This window comes from Brassica napus, chromosome C5 (assembly GCF_020379485.1).
Source record: "Brassica napus cultivar Da-Ae chromosome C5, Da-Ae, whole genome shotgun sequence".
In the NCBI taxonomy this organism is placed as follows: Eukaryota; Viridiplantae; Streptophyta; class Magnoliopsida; order Brassicales; family Brassicaceae; genus Brassica; species Brassica napus.
Window position 1 is genome coordinate 49,195,623 of NC_063448.1, and position 23,134 is coordinate 49,218,756.

Genomic DNA, 23,134 nt, shown 5'->3' on the forward strand with positions numbered 1-23,134 from the left:
TTTTGAATAACTATAAAATTCTGAACATTTTTTTTTAACAACAATTCTTAATATTAGATAATCAGGCCAAAGTCCAAGAAGCATTCGGATTACAAAGAGATAAGTTTACCAAAGAACCAGCAGGCCTATTTTGTTCCCTAAGTATAAAGGAAAAAAACAGAAAGTGAAGTATGACGATGGAAGTTTGATATCCGCAAAGACTCCGTAGATGTTCTTCGGTTTTGAGATCGAATTGATAGCTCTGATGAGTCCTACAAAATCTGATATAAACCAGATTTTGGTGTAGCCGCATAATTGAGGACAGTTTTGATAGCTAGAGCTTCGGCAAGGAGGGCTGACTGTACTTAAAGTTGCGTGTATATTTTTGGCAAAATTTTGGACCTTATACTTGTATATTTTTTAAAACGTTAACGAGGCCAAAACTATTTTAAATTTGTTTTTTTGCTAAACTAAAACTATTTTAGATATTTTTTTGTAGAGATAAGACCCTTTTTAACAGAACTTGAACCTATCTTATATATTAAAACAGAAGTCATCACTTCTTTCATGTATGAATTTTTAATTTGGACCATCATTTAAATTTTTTATTAAATATATTTTATTAAGACTAATAATAAATAGAATCCTTAAAATATTTTAATAATAATATCTTTTGATATATTTTTATTTTAAATATAAATATATTTATTTTAAAATTCTAACAAATCTGTTTTAAAATTTTTTTACAAGATCTTCATTTTTGAAATTATATTTAAATATTTTCACTAATTTCGAAATTAGTTTAAAATATTATTATACATTAATACAGTTATCGTTTATAAAATGAAAAATAAAATAATATATAATATTTTATTTATTATATAATCATAATCAATCATATTAAAATAAAATTATTATATTGAGCTAAATATAATAAAATTGAATTAAATTTATATATTTTATATATTTTATTTTCGTAATTATAAAATATTTATGTTCAAAAATAAAATCTAATATGTTGTTGGTAAGATGAGTTAACATTAGCAAACTATATAATATATGTATAAAATTAACATGTATTTCTTTAAAGTTAATAATATAAAATCTTTGTAACTACTTTAATCATAATATATTTTCATTTTAAATATAATATACATTTATATATTATATTTTAAAAATTCTGATAAATCTGTGTAAAAACATTTTAACAATAACTTAATGAATTTTAAGTTATCGTTTAAAAATGAAAATAAATAAATTATATCATATTTTATCAATTTATAGTCATGATCATGTTAAAATACAATTATTATACTAAAATAAATATGATAAAATTATATTAAATTGATAAATTTATAAATTTTATTTTCATAAATATAAACTATTTATTTAAAAATATAATATGATGATAAAACGGCTTAAAATTAACAAACTATATAATACATGTCTAAAAATTAAAATATCTTAGACTTTTGTATATACAATAATATATTATCTAAAATGTATAAGCATAAAAATATTGGTAAAAAAAATCCAGTTTTGAAAGACGGGTCAGAATTTAGCATAAATTAAATACAAAATAATTTTTAAATATATTTTCTCATGAATATATTAATTTGCTTAATAACTAAATGCAAATACAATAAGATAAATATATAATAAGAGGTGACAAATACATACGGTTTAAACAATTGATTAATTATAACATGTAAACTATAAAATTATTGTATTTTAAATAGTTATATAAATATTTAAGATGATTAACGTTAAAAATATATACCACTTATGTTCTAAAACAATAATTTATGTATAAAAAAATGAAAACAAACATCCGTGCGGTTGCGCGGATCAAAATCTAGTGATTCCTTAAATGCTTAGTAGATAATCTAAGGGTTCTATATATCTATTACGCCTAACACATTTTGGTTAAAAACATTTTGAAGCGAAAAACCTCTTTTGTTTTATTCAATAAAGTCATGAAACGATAAGATGACGAAATTGTTCAACATAATTCACGAATCTACATGTAATTAGTAGTAAAATGTAGGAATCAAGTTATTTTGTTAGTCAATCTATAGGGCTATAATAACATATCGAGGTGGTTATATAATATATGTGTGAAATAAAAGTTAAATACCAAAGGTATGTAGTGGTTTATCTTAATTCTATTTGTGCCCTGGATTTAAATTTCTTTTTAGAAGAAACTTATTTACATCGTCGTGTCAGGGCATCTCCAGCTCTATTCTATTTTCTCCTCGAAAATAGAATAAAAGTGAATATGTAATAAATAATGCTTCAACACAACTCCATATTTCACTCCATAATGGAGTTTACTCCATAATGGAGTTTACTCCATAAATATAGTAATTTATTTTTTGTTTGTTCATAGCTCCGTTATGGAGTGAAAAATAGAATAAAATTGAAGCATTTTTACTCATATTCATTTTTATTTTATTTTAGAGAAAAAAAATATAATTTTACGTTGGAGATGCTCTTATACTATTAAGAAAATTATTATCCACCATCTAATTTTTTTTCTTATCTCGTTCCCAAATCAAAATTATAAAAATAACAGGTTTTAAGATAATGTTGTCATATTTTGTAAAAAAACGTATATACATCTATTTAAAATAAATAACAGAAACCAAACGGATAATATCTCCGTTCTTTAAAAATAGATTTTTAGTATTTTCACACATATCAAAAATATTAAATTACAATTATCAATACATCATATTTTATAATTATTAATTTTCAATAATTTTTAATCAATAATAATTTAATAAATTCAATTAATTTTTTGAAGTTTATAATTTTCGTATAAAATTTTTACAATATCGTTATAGAAATCATGAAAAGTTTATTTTTATGAAATAGTTTCTTAGCATTTATTTAAGAGTACGGAGAAAGTATATAATGTCTTTATACATAGTTTATTTTTGTAAAAAAATTGTATGAATGCAAAATTTACACGCCTATAAAACGGTTGGGTGCATATCTAGCATTTATATTGGCTGGAAGTACATAATATAATGTAGGGTTGTAATGCAAATGGATGTCACACTTACAGTACACGTGCCGACACTAAATTAATACTCTTTCTGTTCCAAGATACAAGAGGTTTAGAATAGTTTTTATGTTATAACTAGGGTCGGCCCGTCCTACGGACGGGATATTAGTTAATTTGATATTCACTAAATGTTCGAGTTGAAATTTGTTTTAAGATTCAAAAATTTGGTTATCTGTTATGTGTTACTTATTAGTATCCGGTGGTATTGTATCAAATTAACTAATTGTCCAACTCATAATTATAGATGTACAAATGTGGATTTGTGATAAAGTTTGACGACAATACTGTTTTTTCTTTTTAATTCTTATTCATAGTGGAGTGTGCATGTGTCAGAAAGAGGCATATAACAACTTTTATGTTTTTGCGTATGGATTTTAAATATATATTATTTTGTATAATACATACTTGCTCTACAACATTTGCTTGTAAACTAAAAAAACTGTTTTCTATATTTTTAAAAGAGAAAATATTTAGTCTATAATATAACATGGACATATGTTTTGACTATATATAGAAATTGGGTGTTATTTTAAAATGACATATGTATAGAGGTTTTTCAACCATTACTTCACTGGCACAAAATATTTATAACTGTAAATATCTTCTTTTAAAAGCAAAACTAATAAAAACGTGTACAACAAATGTATTTTGATATATATTATATGCATCAAGTTATAAAGGTTGGAAACATTGCAAAACTGTTTGGAGCAAAGTTTTCACGACCTTCATCTTGACGTCAGTTCAGTGTCGGCCCTGGCCACAAGCAGAAGAAGCATGGGCTTCCAGCCGACACGATAATAAGTATTTTCGCGGCCACATATTTATAAAAAGTAACTTCAGCCTAGTGGTTTTAAGAAAAATTACCAGTGCTAGAGGTACTGGGTTCGATTACCCCTGATTGCATTTATTTATTTTGACTCCAAATATAAAATGGGACACGTGTCACTCCCATAACGCACGACTTGATGGCGTGGCTTCACGGGAGAGAGGCGAACATTTTTTTGTATATATAGATACGTAGGATGTTCTATTTCTATGTAGCTTTAAAGTTTTAGCTTTAATTTCGGGGTCGTTTTACGATATGCTTTGATAAGGTACGTGTCACATGTGGGTGTTGGACGTTGGAGAAGAAATGATTTGACCGAATAAATGAGATTCGAAGCATTATAGAAGCATTAGCACGAGTGGTGGATCGACCCACCCCATTTTCATCGCATCAATTATCGATTGGTTCACATGCTTCCACCTCTGCTTGCGTCTTCTTTAATGTTCTCCAATTATTCCCCAAGACTTGTTGAACTATAATTCTACAATAACCTTTTGTATTTTGATGATAATATTTTCATCAGTTTTCATGAACTTTTTCCGTTCGTAGTTATTAGAGGCCAAATTCATATTCGTTTTCCATTCGTCAGCAATGATGCCAACAGGTTATAGTGATCATCAACAACAACATCTGGTTTGATTATATATTTATATTCGAACAGTCACCAACGGCATCAACAGACTTCAAAAGTAATTGTTGAATCAAATTTTGATTCAATATATACAATGTACGTAACTTATGAAATTATAATACGAATTATTATTCAAATCCCAAAAAGTTGTGTATTCCAACACAACACGAATTTTGAGTTGATGGTAAAGTCGTTCTGTATAGATTTACAAGCATATATCATATCGTCAAACCACGTCAAAGCATTATCATCGTAATCTACACTCTCGTTTTGTTCCCTTGTAGTCTCTCCTAATGACTGTATAAATTATGTTTCATTTATACTCTTTCTGTTTCTAAATAATGCATGTTTTAGATTTTTCACAAATATTAAAATAAATTTATTAACTATCAATGCATTAACTTTTAAAGTTATAACAATTTCCCATAAATTTAAACTAATAGTAAGTCAATAAATCCAAAATTGTCAATTAATATTTTTTTAAGTTTACAACTCATTATTAAAAATACATAAAAATCTAAAACATTGATTTTTTAGAACCAAGTAAAAAGTGCTAGAACATTGATTATTTAGCAACAGAGAGAATATTAATTAAGTTGATATTGTTGCACTATTGGAAGCATCCCAGGTTAATCAAATCATTCATAGTTTTTTTTTTGGGATAAAATCTTGTCTATAATTTACGATTCATTATTAAAAATACATAAAAATCTAAAACATTGATATTTTAGAACCAAGTAAAAAATGCTAGAACATTGATTATTTAGCAACAAAGAGAGTATTAATTAAGCTGATATTGTTTCACTATTGGAAGCATTAATCAAATCATTAATAATTTTTTTTTTTGGATAAAATCTCGTCTATAGTTTACTCTAAAAACTTTGGCATATAAACAAATTTCTTCTTTTTTGGGGGGCTCAGAAAATCTAAAAGAAAAACTTCTAATATAATTTGACAAATAAATATCATTTTCTTAACACCAAGACAAAAAAATATTTTATAGACATTTTTAATGTTGAAATATAATAAGCAACTAAGCAAGTATCATTTCAGGAAAAGAATAGAGTTGATTACGCTAAGAGACACTTTTAGACTTTCTATTACACCTAGAGACACTTCTTACATGTGACACACTTTGTTGTGGGCCAGCAACAGATTATGGACCATTTTGCCCTTAATGGAATGAACACTTGTGGATGGGTGATTTGTGGACGAGTGATGCGTGGTTGGGTGATTTGTGGACGGGTGATGTGTGGATGAGTGATGTTAATGTGTTTATAATAGATAACGTGGACAAACTCTCTGTTTTGATTCCATAAAACTATACAACAATACGTGGACATGGACTCATGTTACTAAAACTATACCATAAAACGTGGACAATGACTCTATTATCTCCAATACAAACACTTGACTTCGTCAGCTCAATTGATAAATTATCTGCAATTAAACTTCAATCAAAATGAGAAAGAGATGATATTGTGAGTATGAGCGGAGAGAAAAATCGAAGAAGCATTTACCTTTTGTCGGAGAGTAATAGATCTTGCATGTCATAGAATTCTGATCTAAGGAATTTGCGCTTTGTCATGATGTGGATGGATGTAATTTTGATTAGAGTTGAATTTAGATTCCGACCTGATGAATGGAATTGAAGGAATATTGTTCATGTCCACAACTAGTTTATAATTTTGTTAAGATGTTCATGTCCACAACTAATTTATAATTCTGTTATTCACGCTTTGGTGTCCACGTCCACATTTTGTTTACACATTAATGTATATAATATATATATGAACATGGATCTTAAAAGATAGAGAATTTTATATATAGTTTATTATGACAATTATTTTTGTTTAATATATTTTAGAACTTGAGATAAAAGTAAATAAATACATAAAGTAGAATAAAAAAAATAATAAAATAAAATAAGAAGAGTATAGAAATTCTCTTTAGTTTAGGGTTATAAGAGTATTTTGACAAAAGAAAGTGTCTGACAAGTAATAAGTCTTTTTGTACTGTAATTTGAGCATGAAAAATTGTCTATAAAAAATTCAAAAGAATAAGACACATTCCGTAGAAAGGAAAGAAAGCAAAATAGATGCCATGCCTTGTTGAAACCTTCTAAAGCAGCTGGAAGGTTTCACGTTGATACAGCCTTAAACGTTTCCCGCCATTTCGTCCTCAGTAAAGTCACGTGACTAACTAACTAATGTGGGAGTTTAAACGACATGGCTTTCTCTGCAGATACATCTTCTCTGGCGTTCTCTCTTCCGAATTCCTAAGCTCAAGTAGGAAACTTAGAACTCACGCAATCATCCGAAACATGTGCTGTACATCTATAACTGATATGGTTGTTTCAAAGATAGGTTTGGTTTTGTTTCTCAAAAGTTGAGACACGAGGAGATGTCAGTTTGCCAATTCTAGCACCTTCGCTCGCTCTTATTACATTGTGTTTATGCTTCAGTTTCCATCTTTTTGGACGTTATCTTATTACATTGTGTTTCTCTCGCAGACCAAGAGCTTAGCTTGGTTTCGTGCCTACAATGCCCCTGAACGTATTCTTCTAGCTAGAACAAATCAAATTTGATCTGTGTGTTTACTTACTCTAATCAGCTAGCCCAGAAGTTAAGACACTCTTAATAATCTAAGATCATATCTTCACATATTTTTCTTACATGCTCCTTCACAATGTCTTGACTAAGGATTGGGAAAATACCTCATGATGCTCTATGATCAGACTTCACAAACTCTGTATCTCAAAAGTCAATTTTTGTTTTTAGAATTTCCTGTAATAACTAAACACTGGTCGATGAATTTAGTTATTCAAATTATTATTACAACTTACCTTATATATATATGAACATAGATCGTGACTTTTCATCCAACGATTTGTTGAATATTCATATTATCTTGTTTATACAATTTAAAATAACAAGAAAGACGTTGACCTTCATTGCTTCCAGTTCCAAGAAACCTATTAAAATTTTCACATGCTCTTAATGGGCAAACCCAATTATAAAATTGTATTAGAGAAAGTGGATCAGCAATGGCGACTGTTCATCTCAGCTCATCATCCCTCTTCATACAATTCAAAGGAAGAAGATACAACTCCATACCCTCCGTCAAGAGTCTTCAAAAACGCAACGTTTTGTCTATGTCATCTGCTCTCACGTCACGAGGTGGAGACATGATTACACCACACGGTAAAGGAAATGATCACAACTCCTCCACCTTTGACTTCAAGTCATATATGACCCGTAAAGCCGAATCTGTGAACGCTGCTCTAGACGTTTGCGTACCGCTTCTGAAACCCCTTACGATTCAAGAGGCGGTGCGGTACTCATTGCTAGCTGGTGGAAAACGCGTGAGGCCTCTGCTCTGTATTGCTGCCTGCGAGCTTGTGGGTGGCGACGAGGCTAGTGCCATGTCAGCAGCTTGCGCGGTGGAGATGATACACACGAGCTCTCTTATTCATGACGACCTTCCCTGCATGGACAATGCTGATCTCCGCAGAGGCAAGCCAACCAACCACAAGGTGCGTAGTAAATCATATGAAAGGCTCGAAGAAAAGCTCACTAGTTCACTAGTGTATCGTGTTAAGTTAGATGAACTTCCAAACTAAAACCAATTGATGATAAATTGATTGATCTATATACTAGTTAATATCCGTTGCAACTTTCAATGCATATATCCTTCCTTGATGCTAATGTTTGCTAACTAGTATTGAACCATTTTATGCTCAAACAAGGTATTTGGAGAAGACATGGCAGTTCTGGCGGGTGATGCACTCCTTGCTTTGGCTTTTGGGAACATGACGGTCGTGTCAAGTGGTTTGGTCGCTCCGGAGAGGACGGTTCGAGCAGTAACTGAGCTGGCAAAGGCCATAGGGATGAAAGGGCTTGTAGCTGGGCAAATGATTGACCTACGCAGCCAAGGGTTAAATCCAGAGGATGCTGGCTTGGAGCGTCTAGAGTTCATCCACCTTCACAAAACGGCTGCACTGTTGGAGGCATCGGCAGTTTTAGGGGTTATAATGGGAGGTGGGACGGATGAAGAGATTAAGAGGCTTAGAAAGTACGCGAGATGTATTGGGTTACTGTTTCAAGTGGTTGATGATATTCTTGACGTAACAAAATCTACTGAGGAATTGGGTAAGAGCGCCGGGAAAGACGTTATGGCTGGAAAACTAACGTATCCGAGGTTGATTGGTTTGGAGAAATCCAGGGAACTTGCGGAGACGTTGAGCAGAGAAGCAGAGGAACAGCTTCTAGGGTTTGATCCGAATAAGGCGGCGCCTCTGGTGGCTTTGGCTAGCTACATTGCTGGCAGACACAACTGATCTTTCGCAATAATTGATCACATGCTCAATGTATCTAATGTCCGAAGTCCAAACAAGTTTGTTTTGTTTACATTCTGGTCTTTTTTTAATAAATTTATGTTGTGACCTCTGTGTGTTTTCAGGTTGTATTTTGCTTTTTGAGATTTTAATGTCATATTTCAACAAATATAATGAAGGTTTGCACATGGGAACAAAGCAAGTGGCCAAGTGGGTATACTAAGAATGTGATTATGTGGATTCCCGTTTAAATGAGCCTGATATTTGTGCATAATTTGACAAGAAAACTGAAGTCGATAAAAGCTTTCTTAGATTCATCTGCCGTCTAACGGCTCTGTCATATACATTACAAGATACCTAGTATTCACTGGTATTTACATATCAGTCCCCAATGTTTCGTATTTACATAATAAGATCTCATATTTTCCAATACCCCCTCAAGTTGGAGTATGGAGGTCACAAATACCCAACTTGCGAAGGAAGGAACCAAACTCTTTCCATCCTAGAGCCTTCGTGAATATGTCGGCAAGCTGGTTCGTAGTGGAGACGTGTTCTGGCTTGAGAACACCTTTAACTATCTCATCATGTATGAAGTGACAATCGGATTCAACATGTTTTGTCCGAGAATGGAAAACAGGGTTCGCAGTGAGATAGATCGCAGTATAACTTTGCAGGAGTTGTGCAGTCGACACCAAGTGAGATGAGGAGCTCGCGTAACCATAAGAACTCAGCCACAGTATCTGCCATGGCGCGGTACTCCGCCTCTGTTGATGATCGTGACACGACACCCTGTTTCTGCGTTCCCCAGGAGATGGGAGACCCACCTAATTGTATGAAGAAACCGGTTAAGGAACGTCGAGATAAGGGGCACCCGGCCCAGTCAGAGTCACACCAGATTGCAACCTTTAAATCCTGATCAGCACCCAGAAGAATACCTTGACCAGGAGAACCCTTTAGATAACGAACAACTCAAATCGCAGCGTCCCAATGTGCTTGTTGTGGTGAATGCATGAACTGAGCTAGCATGTGAATCGCATAGGAGAGCTCAGGGTGTGTTACACGAAGATAGATCAAACGTCCAACAACACGACGATACTGTGTCGGGTTGGGCAAGAGTGGTTCATCAACAGCTGCAAGTGTGTGGTTTTGCTCGATGGGATGAGAATCCGGTCGAGAGCCAAGGAGACCCATCTCAGAGATGATGTCTAATGTGTACTTTCGTTGAGTCAAATACATTCCCGATGAGTTCCTAGCAACCTCAATGCCCAGAAAATACTTTAAGATACCCAAATTCTTCATCCGAAAACAAGAGCTAAGATAATCTTTAAACTCATTAATGACAGCCAGAGATGTTCCTGTGATGAGAAGGTCATCAACATAGATCAGAATGTGCAACCTTGTGGAGCCATTCTCATAGATGAATAAGGAATAATCATTCAAAGACTGGACAAAACCATACGCCTTAAGTGCCGTCGTTAGTTTCGCAAACCAGCAGCGAGGTGCTTGACGAAGACCGTAAAGAGATTTATGCAGGCGGCATACTTGATTCTTATCAGTAGTTTTGAACCCAGGTGGTAGCTTGATATAAACCTCTTCCTCTAAATCTCCATGTAGAAACGCGTTATGGACATCCATCTGGTGATGTACGAACGGATTCCATCTTACACACCGGCGCAAACGTTTCTTCATAATCAATACCCTCTGTTTGGTTATTTCCGAGAACCACAAGTTGAGCCTTATACCTCTCAAGTGTACCGTCGGCTCGAAACTTCAATGTGAACACCCATTTGCACCCAAGTGCACGTTTTCCTGGAGGAAGAGCGACGACAGTCCATGTCTCACGTTCTTCCAAAGCATCAATTTCTACATGAACGGCTTCACGCCAGTTTTCATCTTCAAATGCTTCCTTATATGAAGCAGGGATCACAGCTTCTGTTATGGCAGCAAGATAGGCACGATGATTTTCTGAGAACCGAGAACAATCAACATAATCGTCAAGAGGATACCATGAGGAGGCTTCCTCGAACGACATCCTTTCCCGAGAGGGAGAGCCACAGTGTCTTCCGTTGTAGGGGAAGGTTCTGCAGGTGGTGATGGCTCAGGAGATGTTGTCGTGCCAGAAGTTTCAACCTCGGGTTCAATATCATCAGTGGCTGAAGTAGCTGTTGTAGTCGGTGTAGAGACCGAAACTGATGAAGAAACAGTACTGGTTGCAGTGTTCTATATCGGAGAAGATCCAGTATCCAACAGAACAGGGGGCGCTGAAGGATGCGGCTGAGACATAAACTCATCATCATCAAACACCCGAGATGAGGTCTGTGGTGGTAAATCAGAACCATGTGAAGAAGACTTTAGAGGAAAAGAAAACTCTGTTTCAATGAAGATAACATCTCGAGATGTTGAAACAATTCCAGTTTCAAGGTCATAGACCTTCCAGCCTTTCTTCCCAAAAGGATAGCCTAAGAACACAGATTTAGTACCACGAGGCGCGAACTTATCTCCGCTATGTTTCTGATTATGGACGTAGCATAAACATCCCAGAACTCGTACATGATCCAAAACCGGCGGTTTGTTGTATAACATTTAAAAAGGAGTCCTTCCTTTCAAAATCGTTGATGGAGTTCTGTTTATTAAGTACCCAGCAGTGAGAACACAGAAACTCCTAAATTCAATCGGTAGGTGAGCTTCAAAACGAAGTGCTCTAGCGACGTTGAGGATATGGCGATGTTTACGCTCTACACGACAATTTTGCTCCGGGGTGCCAACACAGGATGTCTCATGCATGATACCATGAAGTTTGAAATAATCAGTGAGACACAAGAACTCAGTCCCATTATCACTTCTTATGATCTTGAGCTTTTTATCAAATTGACGCTCAATCATGGCGATGAAAGTCTTGAGAGTTGATGCGGTTTCTGATTTATTTGGCAGGAGATAGATCCACACTGCACGAGAGTAGTCATCTACAATCGTGAGAAAGTATCGTGAACCACACATAGAAGTAGTCCTGTACGGACTCCAGAGATCGCAATGAACCAAATAAAAAACTGCAGTTGTTTTATTAATGCTCAAAGGAAACGAATCGCGAGATTGTTTTGCTCAAATACAAACCTCGCAAAACTTTGAATCAAAACCAGTACTACTAGAAATAGATAAATGTAACATCTCCATAGTTTTAGAAGCTGGATGACCAAGGCGACGGTGCCAGAAATCAGACGAAACCATGTGTTGAGTCTGCGCCACGGCCACTGCCATATCGTCCAAACCTCTAAAAAAATATAGACCTCTCAGCTGTTCACCCGCTCCAATCAGCGTCTTTGTGATGCGGTCCTGAACAACACAAATCTTATCAGACAACTGACACTACAAGAAAACAGCGGTATTCTGACGGACATTCCGACGGAAAATGAAATCCTCGGAATATCCCGAGGAATTTCCGAGGAAATTCCGAAGAAATTCCGAGGAAATATCATTCCGTCGGAATATTCCGAGGAAATTCCGAGGAAAAATGTGTTCCTCGGAAAAAACCGATGAATTCCGAGGAAATATTATAGCCGTTGGGGGATTTTACAAAATTCCGAGGAAATTCCGACGAACTAGCCTTTTCCGTCGGAATTCCGTTGGAATTTTCTCGGTCTGTCGGCAGGATTTAAACTATAAATACAAGCACTCCTCTTCCTCTTCATTCACTCCATATCTTCATCCTCCCTCTTACTCTATTTACACACGAATTTGATTTATAAAAAATATGTCTTCTTCAAATTATTTTCGTTCTTGGATCGATCGACCTCATTTGGATCCGAACACGAGATTGCTTACGGAAGAATACCAATGAGGTATAACCGAATTCATGGGGTTAGTTCACCGACAACCGGAAGCAAAAACAGGTATGTTAAGATGTCCTTGCTCTAATTGTAAAAATAGAAAGATCATTAAAGAGTGGGATGTTTGGACTCATCTATATTTGAGTGGGTTTACACGAAGTTACAAAATTTGGTATCATCATGGGGAAACTGATTATGAACATGGTAGTACTAGCGAACCTCAGCCAGCGGTTAGATTAGAAGAACCAATTAGAACGGATGTAGATTATGGTGTAGGTACTGAGCATATGGTAAATGATCATTTTAGAGGGGAAGATTTACCCAATGCACAAGCTAGGAGATTTTATGATATGTTGGATGCTGGAAAGCAACCATTGTACGAAGGTTGCAGAGATGGTCATTCAGCTTTATCATCTGCTACAAGATTGATGGGCATTAAAACATATTATAATTTGGCTGAAGACTGTGTGGATGCGATTGCTGATTTTGTAAAAGGTATTCTACCCGAGGATAATGTAGCTCCTGGTTCATACTACGAGGTTCAGAAACTCGTAGCTGGTCTTGGTTTATCGTATCAGGTAATAGATGTATGCAGCGACAACTGCATGATTTATTGGAGGGCGGATGAACAGCGGGTTACATGCAAATTTTGTGGAAAGCCTCGTTATAAAGATACGAGTGGAAGAGTTCCAGTGCCATATAAAAGGATGTGGTATTTACCTTTGACGGAAAGGTTGTAGAGGTTGTATATGTCTGAACGCACAGCGCAACCAATGAGATGGCATGCGGAGCACTCAACAGATGGTGAGATCAGACATCCTTCAGATGCAAAAGCGTGGAAGCATTTCCAATCAAAGTATCCCGACTTTGCGTATGAGAGAAGAAATGTCTACCTTGGATTAAGTACTGATGGTTTCAGTCCGTTTGGCAAGAGTGGAAGACAATATTCTCTATGGCCCGTCATTCTTACACCATACAACCTACCCCCAAACTTGTGCTTGCGACGAGAGTTTTTGTTTCTCTCGATTCTCATTCCCGGACCAGAGCATCCTAAGAGATCACTTGATGTGTTTCTTCAGCCACTAATATATGAGTTGCAACAACTATGGGCTCAAGGTGCTGAAACATACGATGTTTGATGTAAAGAAAACTTTCAAATGCGGGCAGTACTAATGTGGACAATAAGTGATTTTCCAGCATATGGTATGTTATCTGGATGGACAACGCATGGAAGACTATCATGTCCATATTGTCAAGATAACACTGATGCTTTCCAACTAAAACACGGAAGGAAAACGTGTTGGTTTGACTGTCACAGGAAATTCCTACCACCTAATCATCCATATCGTAGGAGTAGGAATTTGTTTACGAAGAACAAGAGGGTGTTTGACAGTCCACCTTCAGAAATTTGTGGGAAAGATTTGAAGATACAACTAAGAGATTTTGGTGTAGAAAGGACGCCAGACGTCGGTGGACATGAGCGTTTTCCGGTAGATGCTGTTGGAGAACTATATAACTGGCACAAAAATGTATTTTTTGGGATCTGCCATACTGAGAGGATCATCTGCTAAGGCATAAGTTAGATGTCATGCATATTGAGAAGAACTTTTTTGACAATCTCATGAACACGATCCTTAATGTTCAAGGTAAAACAAAGGATAATTTGAAGTCAAGACTGGATTTAGAAGATATATGTGCTCGTTCAGAACTTCATGTTGATGAGAATGGTAGGGCTCCTTTTCCCATATACCGACTTGATGCAGAGAGAAAAGATGCGTTCTTTGATTGGATTTCAAACGATGTGGAATTACCAGACGGTTACGCATCAAATTTGCGTAACTGTATCGACAGAAAGGAAGGAAAGTTTACTGGCTTGAAAAGCCACGATTGCCATGTAATGATGCAGCGCCTCCTTCTGTTCGCCTTCAAGGAACTATTAGCACGAAATGTTCATGAAGCAATTGCAGGGATAAGTGGTTTCTTCCGCGATTTATGCACGAGATCAGTGACTCTTGAAGGTATTGAAAATTTGAAAACTAACATAGCCGTGATTCAGTGCAACCTTGAGAAGATATTTCCTCCCTCATTTTTTGATGTTATGGAGCATCTTGTTATTCACCTGGCAAGAGAATTGGAACTTGGTGGTCCTGTGCAGTATAGATGGATGTATCTGTATGAGCGGTATATGTTCCATTTGAAGAAGATGGTGAAAAATGTAAGTAGGGTGGAAGGTTCTATAGTCGCACAGATGATCAATGAAGAAACTTCAAACTTTGCCGAGTACTACTTTCCAGCAGAAGTTCAGACCAAAAACAGAAGACCTGCTCGGCATGATGATAGAGGCGAACGAGCAACATATCATGTTACGGTTCCAGACATTTTCACAGACGTTGGACGACTTAGCGGAAAACCAAAGGACCGTCGACTTACTGAGCAGGAGCGCAGTCATTTGCAAACATATTTGCTCACCAACTGCGAAGACGTTCTTCAATATGAGAGGTAAATAAATGAGCTTACAAATTTTTATTTTAACAAGTTGAAATTTAAATCTTAATTAATTACATTATTGTCATCATATACAGGATTTTCATGGCAGAAAAGCGGTTCAAGTATAGATACGCTACAGAGGATGAACTAGAAGAAATGAAGCAGAGAGAATTTACTGGATGGATGTTTACTTATGTGAGTGCTTTAAACAAATTAAAATATATTTTATCACATATTTATACTAATTCACATTTATTGATATAACACATATATATGTGCTAATAGGTGTCTGCTGGTTTGGCCAGAGGTGAAACATTTGACGATTGGATACGTGAGATGGTCGTTGGACCAAACTTTGTTGTGAAGTCATATCCGAGATTTTGTACTCGAGGATATGCATTCACAACTCAGAAGAGGAGACGTTTGAGTACGACTTATGATGCTGGCGTTTGTTCTGCATCAGGAGATGATGTATACTACGGACACATACATGAGATTTTGGAAATCAAGTATTTGGGCATGGTTGGATTGCGCTGTACTGTTTTCTATTGTGATTGGCATGACAACACTCCAGATCAAGGTGTGAGAACAGATGCATTTGGTGTTACATCAGTAAATTCGAGGCGAAAGCTGCAATATTATGATCCTTTCATTCTTGCTTCTCAAGCCGATCAGGTAATTAAATATTAATTATTCAGAATGATTCATCATCATGTGTATTAATTTGTAATTTTTCTAAATGTTACAGGTTTGTTATATCAAGTACCCCCGGGTAAGGAACAGAGATGGTCCATGGGTTACTGTTACAAGACTCAACCCGAGAGGCCGAGTTCAGGGAAGTTCTGAGCTGGAGGACCCACTACAACCAAGCACATTCGGAAACTTAAGTGCAGCAGAAGATTTAGCTGGAGTTGGCCTTGTAGTCGATTTAACCGACTTCGGAGAGGAAGCCGTCGTTCACGTAGAGGAAGCCGTCGTTCACGTAGAGGATGAACCAGTGATTGGAGAGTTTTACCAAGATCCAGATTCAGATTCATCTGGTGATGATGACTCGGAAACAGACTACCATTGATTTTTTTTTTTTTTTTTAAGAAATACCGAGGAAATTCCGAGGAACACTTGATATAACCTCTTTCCTCGGATATTAGTTATTTGGTTTATCTAGCAAGACAAAGCTGAATACAAATTAAAAACTACTCAAAACACAACCAAATAAAACGAAGAAACCATGTAAAAGAAATACGAACTCATAATTAAGAAAAAAAATAAAAAAAATAAAAAAAAAACTAAGTTCAAAATTAACAGAAAATAAGACCATAAAACGTTAGAATAGAAAAGAAAATAAAATAGCGCGGTCGGAAATCAAATGGCAATACTGGCTGGTGATAGCTCCTACTCCTCGTCTCCTGCTCCAGATGTTTCTGCATCTTTGGGTCTCTTGGACCTCTTTCTTACCCTGTGTGTACCACTCGAACCCGAACCAGAGCTGGATGGAGAGTTGTCCCAATGAACTACATCATCCTTTTGGCAACGACACGGCCTGATACGTGAAATGGCAGCCCAGATCTTGTGTAGCATGTCGTTGTTTGTCTTTATGCTCTGATCTCTCCAATGTTGTTGCTGGCGCGAAGTGGCGTTCAGTGGAAGCTCTTACAGCTTGTACTGGCTGGAGTCTGATGGGAGTAGCTGATGGGGTTGTGAATCATCTGGAATGTCTTGTGCAGCCTCATCTTCTCCTTCTTCATCAACCACGGCCTTGCCTTTGGTCTGATATTTTGGCGTGAAGAAGGATGGCTTGTCTACTAGTGCGGTAGCAGGGGGTAGGAACTCAACTACAGCCTCTGAAAGTAGAGCAGTCAGGCCTACCTGAGGCAGGTGGCAGTAGAGTGTTTTCTTCGCTCGGTCCTGGAATACGTAGACGTAAGGACCATCCCGATCGATCCTCGAGTGGGGACCAGCTATGAACTCCTTACTTACCTGATGGTTCTCGCAGTCTACACCCACATGTGTAAGGATCTGAGTAATCACTGCACCAAATCCACATGCACTGTTCTTGGATTTGGTTACTTTCCCCTTGTATCCTACTAAGTTTGCGGCCAGCACCGCTCCCATGTTGAAGGCAGTAGCAGGTGGGAATGTAGAATTTTCAAATGCCGGTAGCAAATGCCTCACACCTTGGTACAGGAGGCACAACTCCCATTGCGTGACTGATGCGGCTGTGGTTGTCCCGTATAGCAATGAGCCAATGAGGCGTGTGGCATATCTCAGTACTGGCCTCCGGATAAGTGACTCCTTTGCCTGAGAAGATCTATAAACCCCTGTGCCAATCGTTTCCCAGAAGTTCAACAGCTCTGAAGTCCAATAAAGACCAGATGTCCTCTCCCCTGCACTCAATCCAAATAGTCCGCAGAGGTCTGTGAAAGATACCTCAAAGTATACTTTCTGCACTACGAATGCCAGAAAACCTTCCTGATGGCTATCATCGGGATGGCTGACGTATGCGGATGCTATGAACTGGCGTACCAACTCCGGATAAGTGGGTTCATTGAGGTTGCATAGTTGGCCTAGACCCATGTTCTGGAACAGCCCTTCAATGTCTGATTTGATTCCCAATATTGTCATCGTCTCAGGACATGCTAGTTGTGTAGCCGGAACGGCTACCTTCTTCATGTTGTTGTAGTGGGTGGTATCAGACTTATCCCACTTCTTTGGCCTTTGCTTCTCTCGCTGAGACGAACCCTCTTCTTGTGTGTTCTTCTTTGCTGATGTTTTCGTGCGCTTCATTCTCTACAAAATAGAATCATTGCTCTCAATATGGTTATAATCAATTAAGAACTCAAATCAACATGAAAATGAAAGGCGAAATCGAGTTGTGATAAAAAAACCAAATTGAAAAAAATTCTCAATCCCTAAATCAACTCAAATCCTGTTCCAAACTCGTTGATCACAGACAATTGTGTTCTATTCCATGTTTAAACATCTGTTTCATGCATATTTGATCAAGGAATCAACACGGAAATAAGAAATTCACAGAACCCAAAAAATTGCTCAAGAACACGATTTCAGAATGTGGAGACTCGCGGAGTATACCTGTCTTAGGGTGAAAACGAGTGTAGGAATCAGGTAGAGCTCGAAAAATCAAGGGGAATAGAGCCCAAAATTGTTCAAATCGGATGATTATAGAGAGAGAAAAGGGGGGGGGGGGGTCGAATTATAGGGAAATCGGAGGGGATAAGAGTTCTGAGGTTTTAATCCAAAAAGTTTGGGTTTTGCCTTATAATTCTGTTTCCCGCACACGCATCGATCGATGCGTTTTTGTACAAACACGGATCGATCGATGCGTTTAAAAAAAACTTACACGATTTTCCGAGGACATTCTGAGGAACGTTTGAGATTCTCGATCGATCGATGGGATAGTCAAATCGATCGATCACATTGTTACGCTTTGGTCCATCTTAGTGATCGATCGATGCGTTTTTGGATATATATACATCGATCGATCCGTTTATAAAAAAACGTACGACATTTTCCGAGGACATTCCGAGGAAAGTTTGAGATTCTCGATCGATCGATGGGATAGTCAAATCGATCGATCACATTGTTACGCTTTGGTCCATCTTAGTGATCGATCGATGCGTTTTTGGATATATATACCTCGATCGATCCGTTTATAAAAAACGTACGAGATTTTCCGAGGACATTCCGAGGAATGCTTGAGATTCTCGATCGATCGATGGGATAATCTAATCGATCGATCACATTGTTACGCTTTGGTCCATCTTAGTGATCGATCGATTCGTTTTTGGATATATATATCGATCGATCCGTTTATAAAAAAAAAATTGACGTATTGAAACCCCAAACACTAGTTCCTCGGAATTTCCTCGGAATATTCTGACGGAATTCCGAGGAAGAAGAGGGTTTCCTCGGAATTCCCTCGGAATTCCCTCGGAATAATCCAAGGAAATTCCGAGGAAATAGGGTTTTTAAACCGAAAACAACGTTTTGCGGTTTGAATAACACCTATATAACCCTTATTAAGTGTCTTACGTTCATTATGAAGTCAAAAATTTGTTTCTTACCGTATAATTAACACTTTTCCGATTGTATGAACGAAATCCCACAACATAAGAGAAACACTTATACATTTTAATGAACGGTAAAGGGAATACTTTCAATTAGTTTTGAAATTTGTTATTTCATGGTTTATGCTCATCTATACAAAGAATCCTCAATGGTATGCATTACAATTGTATAAGAAATGAAATACAGCAAAAAAAATTGATGTTTTGAAACCCCAAACACTAGTTCCTCGGTATTTCCTCGGAATATTCCGAGGAAATTCCGACGGATATTTTACTATCCGTCGGAATTTCCTCGGAATATTTTCATTTTACCGGGCAAATATTTCGCGAAAATTGAAATTAGAATTCAGACGGAATTCCGACGGATAATGTCCGTCGGACCCTAGGTTTTATAACCACAAGCCCCTTCTTCTTCCCCATTTCTCTCTTCTTCCTCTGCGCGACTCCTCTCTTCTCTCCGGCTGAAATCCGACAATATCTCCAACGATTGTTGGACCCGAATATGACCCTCAGGTGAGGTACCGATAAGCGTGAGCTAGCATGTGGGTTGCGATAAGCCCATCATAACAAAGGGAGCTGAAAGCCGAGCTGACGACTGGACCTGGGAGACATCATAGCAGAGGTCACGACAGAAAGTGAGCTAACACCTTAAGAGACTCAGTCAAGAGGAGCCTAAAGCGAGTTCCGTAATTGAAGCCGAATATCTCGGAGAACAGTTGAAGGGTTGCCAACGAAACCTAGACTATATAAAGACGGAGAAGATAAAAGACAAGCCATCTCTTTTCCATATATCAACTTTTGTACTAGATTAAAAGCATTACGTATTCTTTAGTAATCATCTCAAGATACATTCCTTTGTATTCATCATCTTTCAACTCATCAATAAAATTATATTCATTCTTCAAGTTTATTTACGGGATTCAGCCCCCGATTCTCATTCATCTCTCTTGACCTAACCTAAATCTAAGAAGTGAAACCTTGTCTCTCACAATTGGCGCCGTCTGTGGGGACAAATAATCGAATCCCTTTCTCTAAAGCTTAAAGGATGAATCCATTAGACGGAACAAATCCATCTAACCCCGATCAATCGAACCAGAGCAATAGCTCACCGAATCGCACTGCTCCGGGGGCAAATAACCCGAGAGCCTCCGGAGGGACCAACTCTGGGTCCTCAGCCCTCAATAACCCATCGCATCAATCCGCTCCAAACCAAACGGAAGATCAGCTTTCTGAGATCCATCTGATGATGCTCCAGTTAGTGGACAAAGCTCAAGAGACCGAGCGAACGGTGCAACAGTTAGCCGAACGGCAGCAACAGTTCGAAGAGATAACCAGATCTCAATCCGCAACGACCCAACCGTCCGTCCACCAGGGAAGAGGAGTCACTTTCCATGAACGGTTAGCTGACCCTTCCTTCCCTAGAGAGCGCCTGAACTTCTCCCCTGATAGCCCAGGTGCAGAAGGGCAGGAACCTGCTTTCCAAACGCCTCGCGCTAGGACAGCTCCTGCGTTTATCCCTCCTATCACCAGCACCATGGGGAGCAATGTAGCTACAACTAGCTCCATGCCTGATCGAAACACCGGTGGGAGCACCCGTTTGCCTCCACCGCCACCTCCTTCCGGGTCTGGAGCAGGAACCAACATACCGTCCGGGGCCAGAACATCAGCTTCAGTGTTTCAAGCTAGGGTTTCAACCCCAAGCACAGACGAATACCAAAGGACGGATGCTGATCCTGCAGCTCTCCGCACTAACCTCGCTCGGAGCCTAAGGACCAATGAGCGACCTATTTCGCCAGCTAGCTGGGAAGACGACCGAGCTCGGTCTCACAAGGAACCTGCTCGCCGAGTATCTGATAATGACCCAAATGTCCTTCCCTTCGAGGGACCTGACGCAATTCGCAGGTACATGGAGCGAACCCACGCAGCTCTCCAGAAATTGGGAGCTCAAGTTCACAAGGTAACGAGCTCAGCTCCCGAAATCGAGAGCTTAATTGAGGAGACTCGTGGAACTCCGTTCACCGATAGAATTGCCAACTCTTACATAAGAGATACTCGAAAAATTAAGATTCCTGAATACGATGGGAACGCAGACCCAAAGGCCTATTTAAGAGCCTTCCGATTAGCAATCGTTAAAGCTCACTTCACAAAGGAAGAGTGTGATGCAGGATATTGCAGAACATTTGCCGAAAACCTGATCGGAACAGCTCTCGAATGGTTCTCCAGCCTCGAGCCGAACTCTATAGACAGTTTCGATCAATTGGCTAACGCCTTTATGAAGCGATATTCAACTCACATCCTGAAACAAGCGTCTGAGGCTGACCTCTGGAAGATCAGACAAGGACTGGGAGACTCACTGCGAGTCTACATCGAAAAGTTCAGAGCAGTAAGAACTAAACTCTCGAATCCCAACGATCAGGTAGCCATTGAGGCTCTTAGGAGAGGTCTCTGGTATAAATCAGGTTTCTTCTCGGAGCTAACGCTAAATCCCCCTCCAACTATCGATGACGCCCTCCATAAGGCCTCTAGATACATTACCTTGGAGGAGGAAATGGCAGCATTAGATAAGCTCCACAGAAAACCCCAGAGTCACCCGAAAGGCGAAGCCTCCGATGGAAAGGGACCTCACAAAAGAGGTAGCTCCCGAAATAATCAGACCCAGGGAGAACATTCTTACGTAGTCGAGGAAGACAAGGAAGAAAAACCTGTCGCCGCGACAGCTAAAGCCCCCTGGTCCAAAGGTTATGACGAGAGCAAACATTGCTCTTACCACGATCGAAAGGGACATTCAACCGAAGAATGTTGGGACCTCCAACGACAACTGGCTGCTAAATTCGCAGCCGGAGAAATAAAAGATGTGGACCTCAAAAAGCCACAACCTTATCAGAAGAGAGGTCCCAGAGATAGCTCTCCAAAACGCGAGAGGTCACCTGAAAAAGAAACAGACTCACCACCCCCAGCTCCCAAAAAGAGAGTCGATATGATCCTTGGAAAGTTTCCACAAGGAAAAAGCCTACAAATCGAGGCCCGCTTGAGTAAACCACCTCCCCAATCGAGCCCTGGCTCAAGGATCGATTACATCCTTGGAGGGTCCGATGTGTGTCAAGACTCCGTTAACTCTATTAAAAGTCACGTACGGAAAGCTGTGTCAAACACTCAGTCCAAACCGACCAAGCCTGAGTCTAACACTAAGATCTCTTTCTGGGAGAGTGAGACATTAGACCTCGATAGACCTCATGACGATGCCCTTGTCATAACATTAAATATAGCAGGGTACGAGGTACCTAAGCTCATGATCGACACCGGAAGCTCCGTCGATCTTATTTTCTACAACGCACTAAAGGGAATGGAAATAGACGACTACGAAATTTTCGACCAGAAATCCAACCTCGTAGGTTTCTCAGGTTAAACAGCCACCTCATTGGGAACAATTAAGCTCCCAATTATAGCTGGCGGAGTCATGAAAATGACCAACTTCATAGTTGTCGACAAACCATCCCCTTTCCACGCAATCCTCGGAATTCCTTGGATTCATAAGATTAAAGCAGTAGCTTCAACTTATCACCAATGCGTGAAATTTCCAACAACCAACGGAATAGCTACCATACACGGTAGCCAAAAGATTTCAAGGATCTGTTACCTGGGAGGATTCGAGATCATAAAAGAATCCCCCCAATAGCAATTACAGATCCAGGAGAGTCGCGAAATGCAACGAAATATCCGAGGACCCCCTAAGAACCTCACCGAAAAAGTTAGCATCGACGACTCAAATCCTGAGAAACAGGTGAGCATCGGATCCGAGCTACCTCTCGAAACCAAAAAGGAGCTCGTCGAATTCCTAAAACAGAATATCAAAACCTTTGCATGGACCACCAGCGACATGAAAGGCATAGATGCAA

The 23,134-nt window shown here is 38.3% G+C and overlaps 1 protein-coding gene across 1 annotated transcript; it reads left to right on the top strand.

Annotated features, from left to right (window-relative positions):
* The first annotated feature begins 5,677 nt into the window (after nt 1-5,677).
* LOC106379695 (geranylgeranyl pyrophosphate synthase 9, chloroplastic) lies at nt 5,678-9,065 on the top strand. The gene is made up of 2 exons (XM_013819589.3): nt 5,678-8,041; nt 8,255-9,065. The coding sequence occupies exons 1-2, from the start codon at nt 7,553-7,555 to the stop codon at nt 8,843-8,845; spliced, it is 1,080 nt and encodes a 359-aa protein (XP_013675043.1). The 5' UTR covers nt 5,678-7,552; the 3' UTR covers nt 8,846-9,065.
* The last annotated feature ends 14,069 nt before the right edge of the window (nt 9,066-23,134 follow it).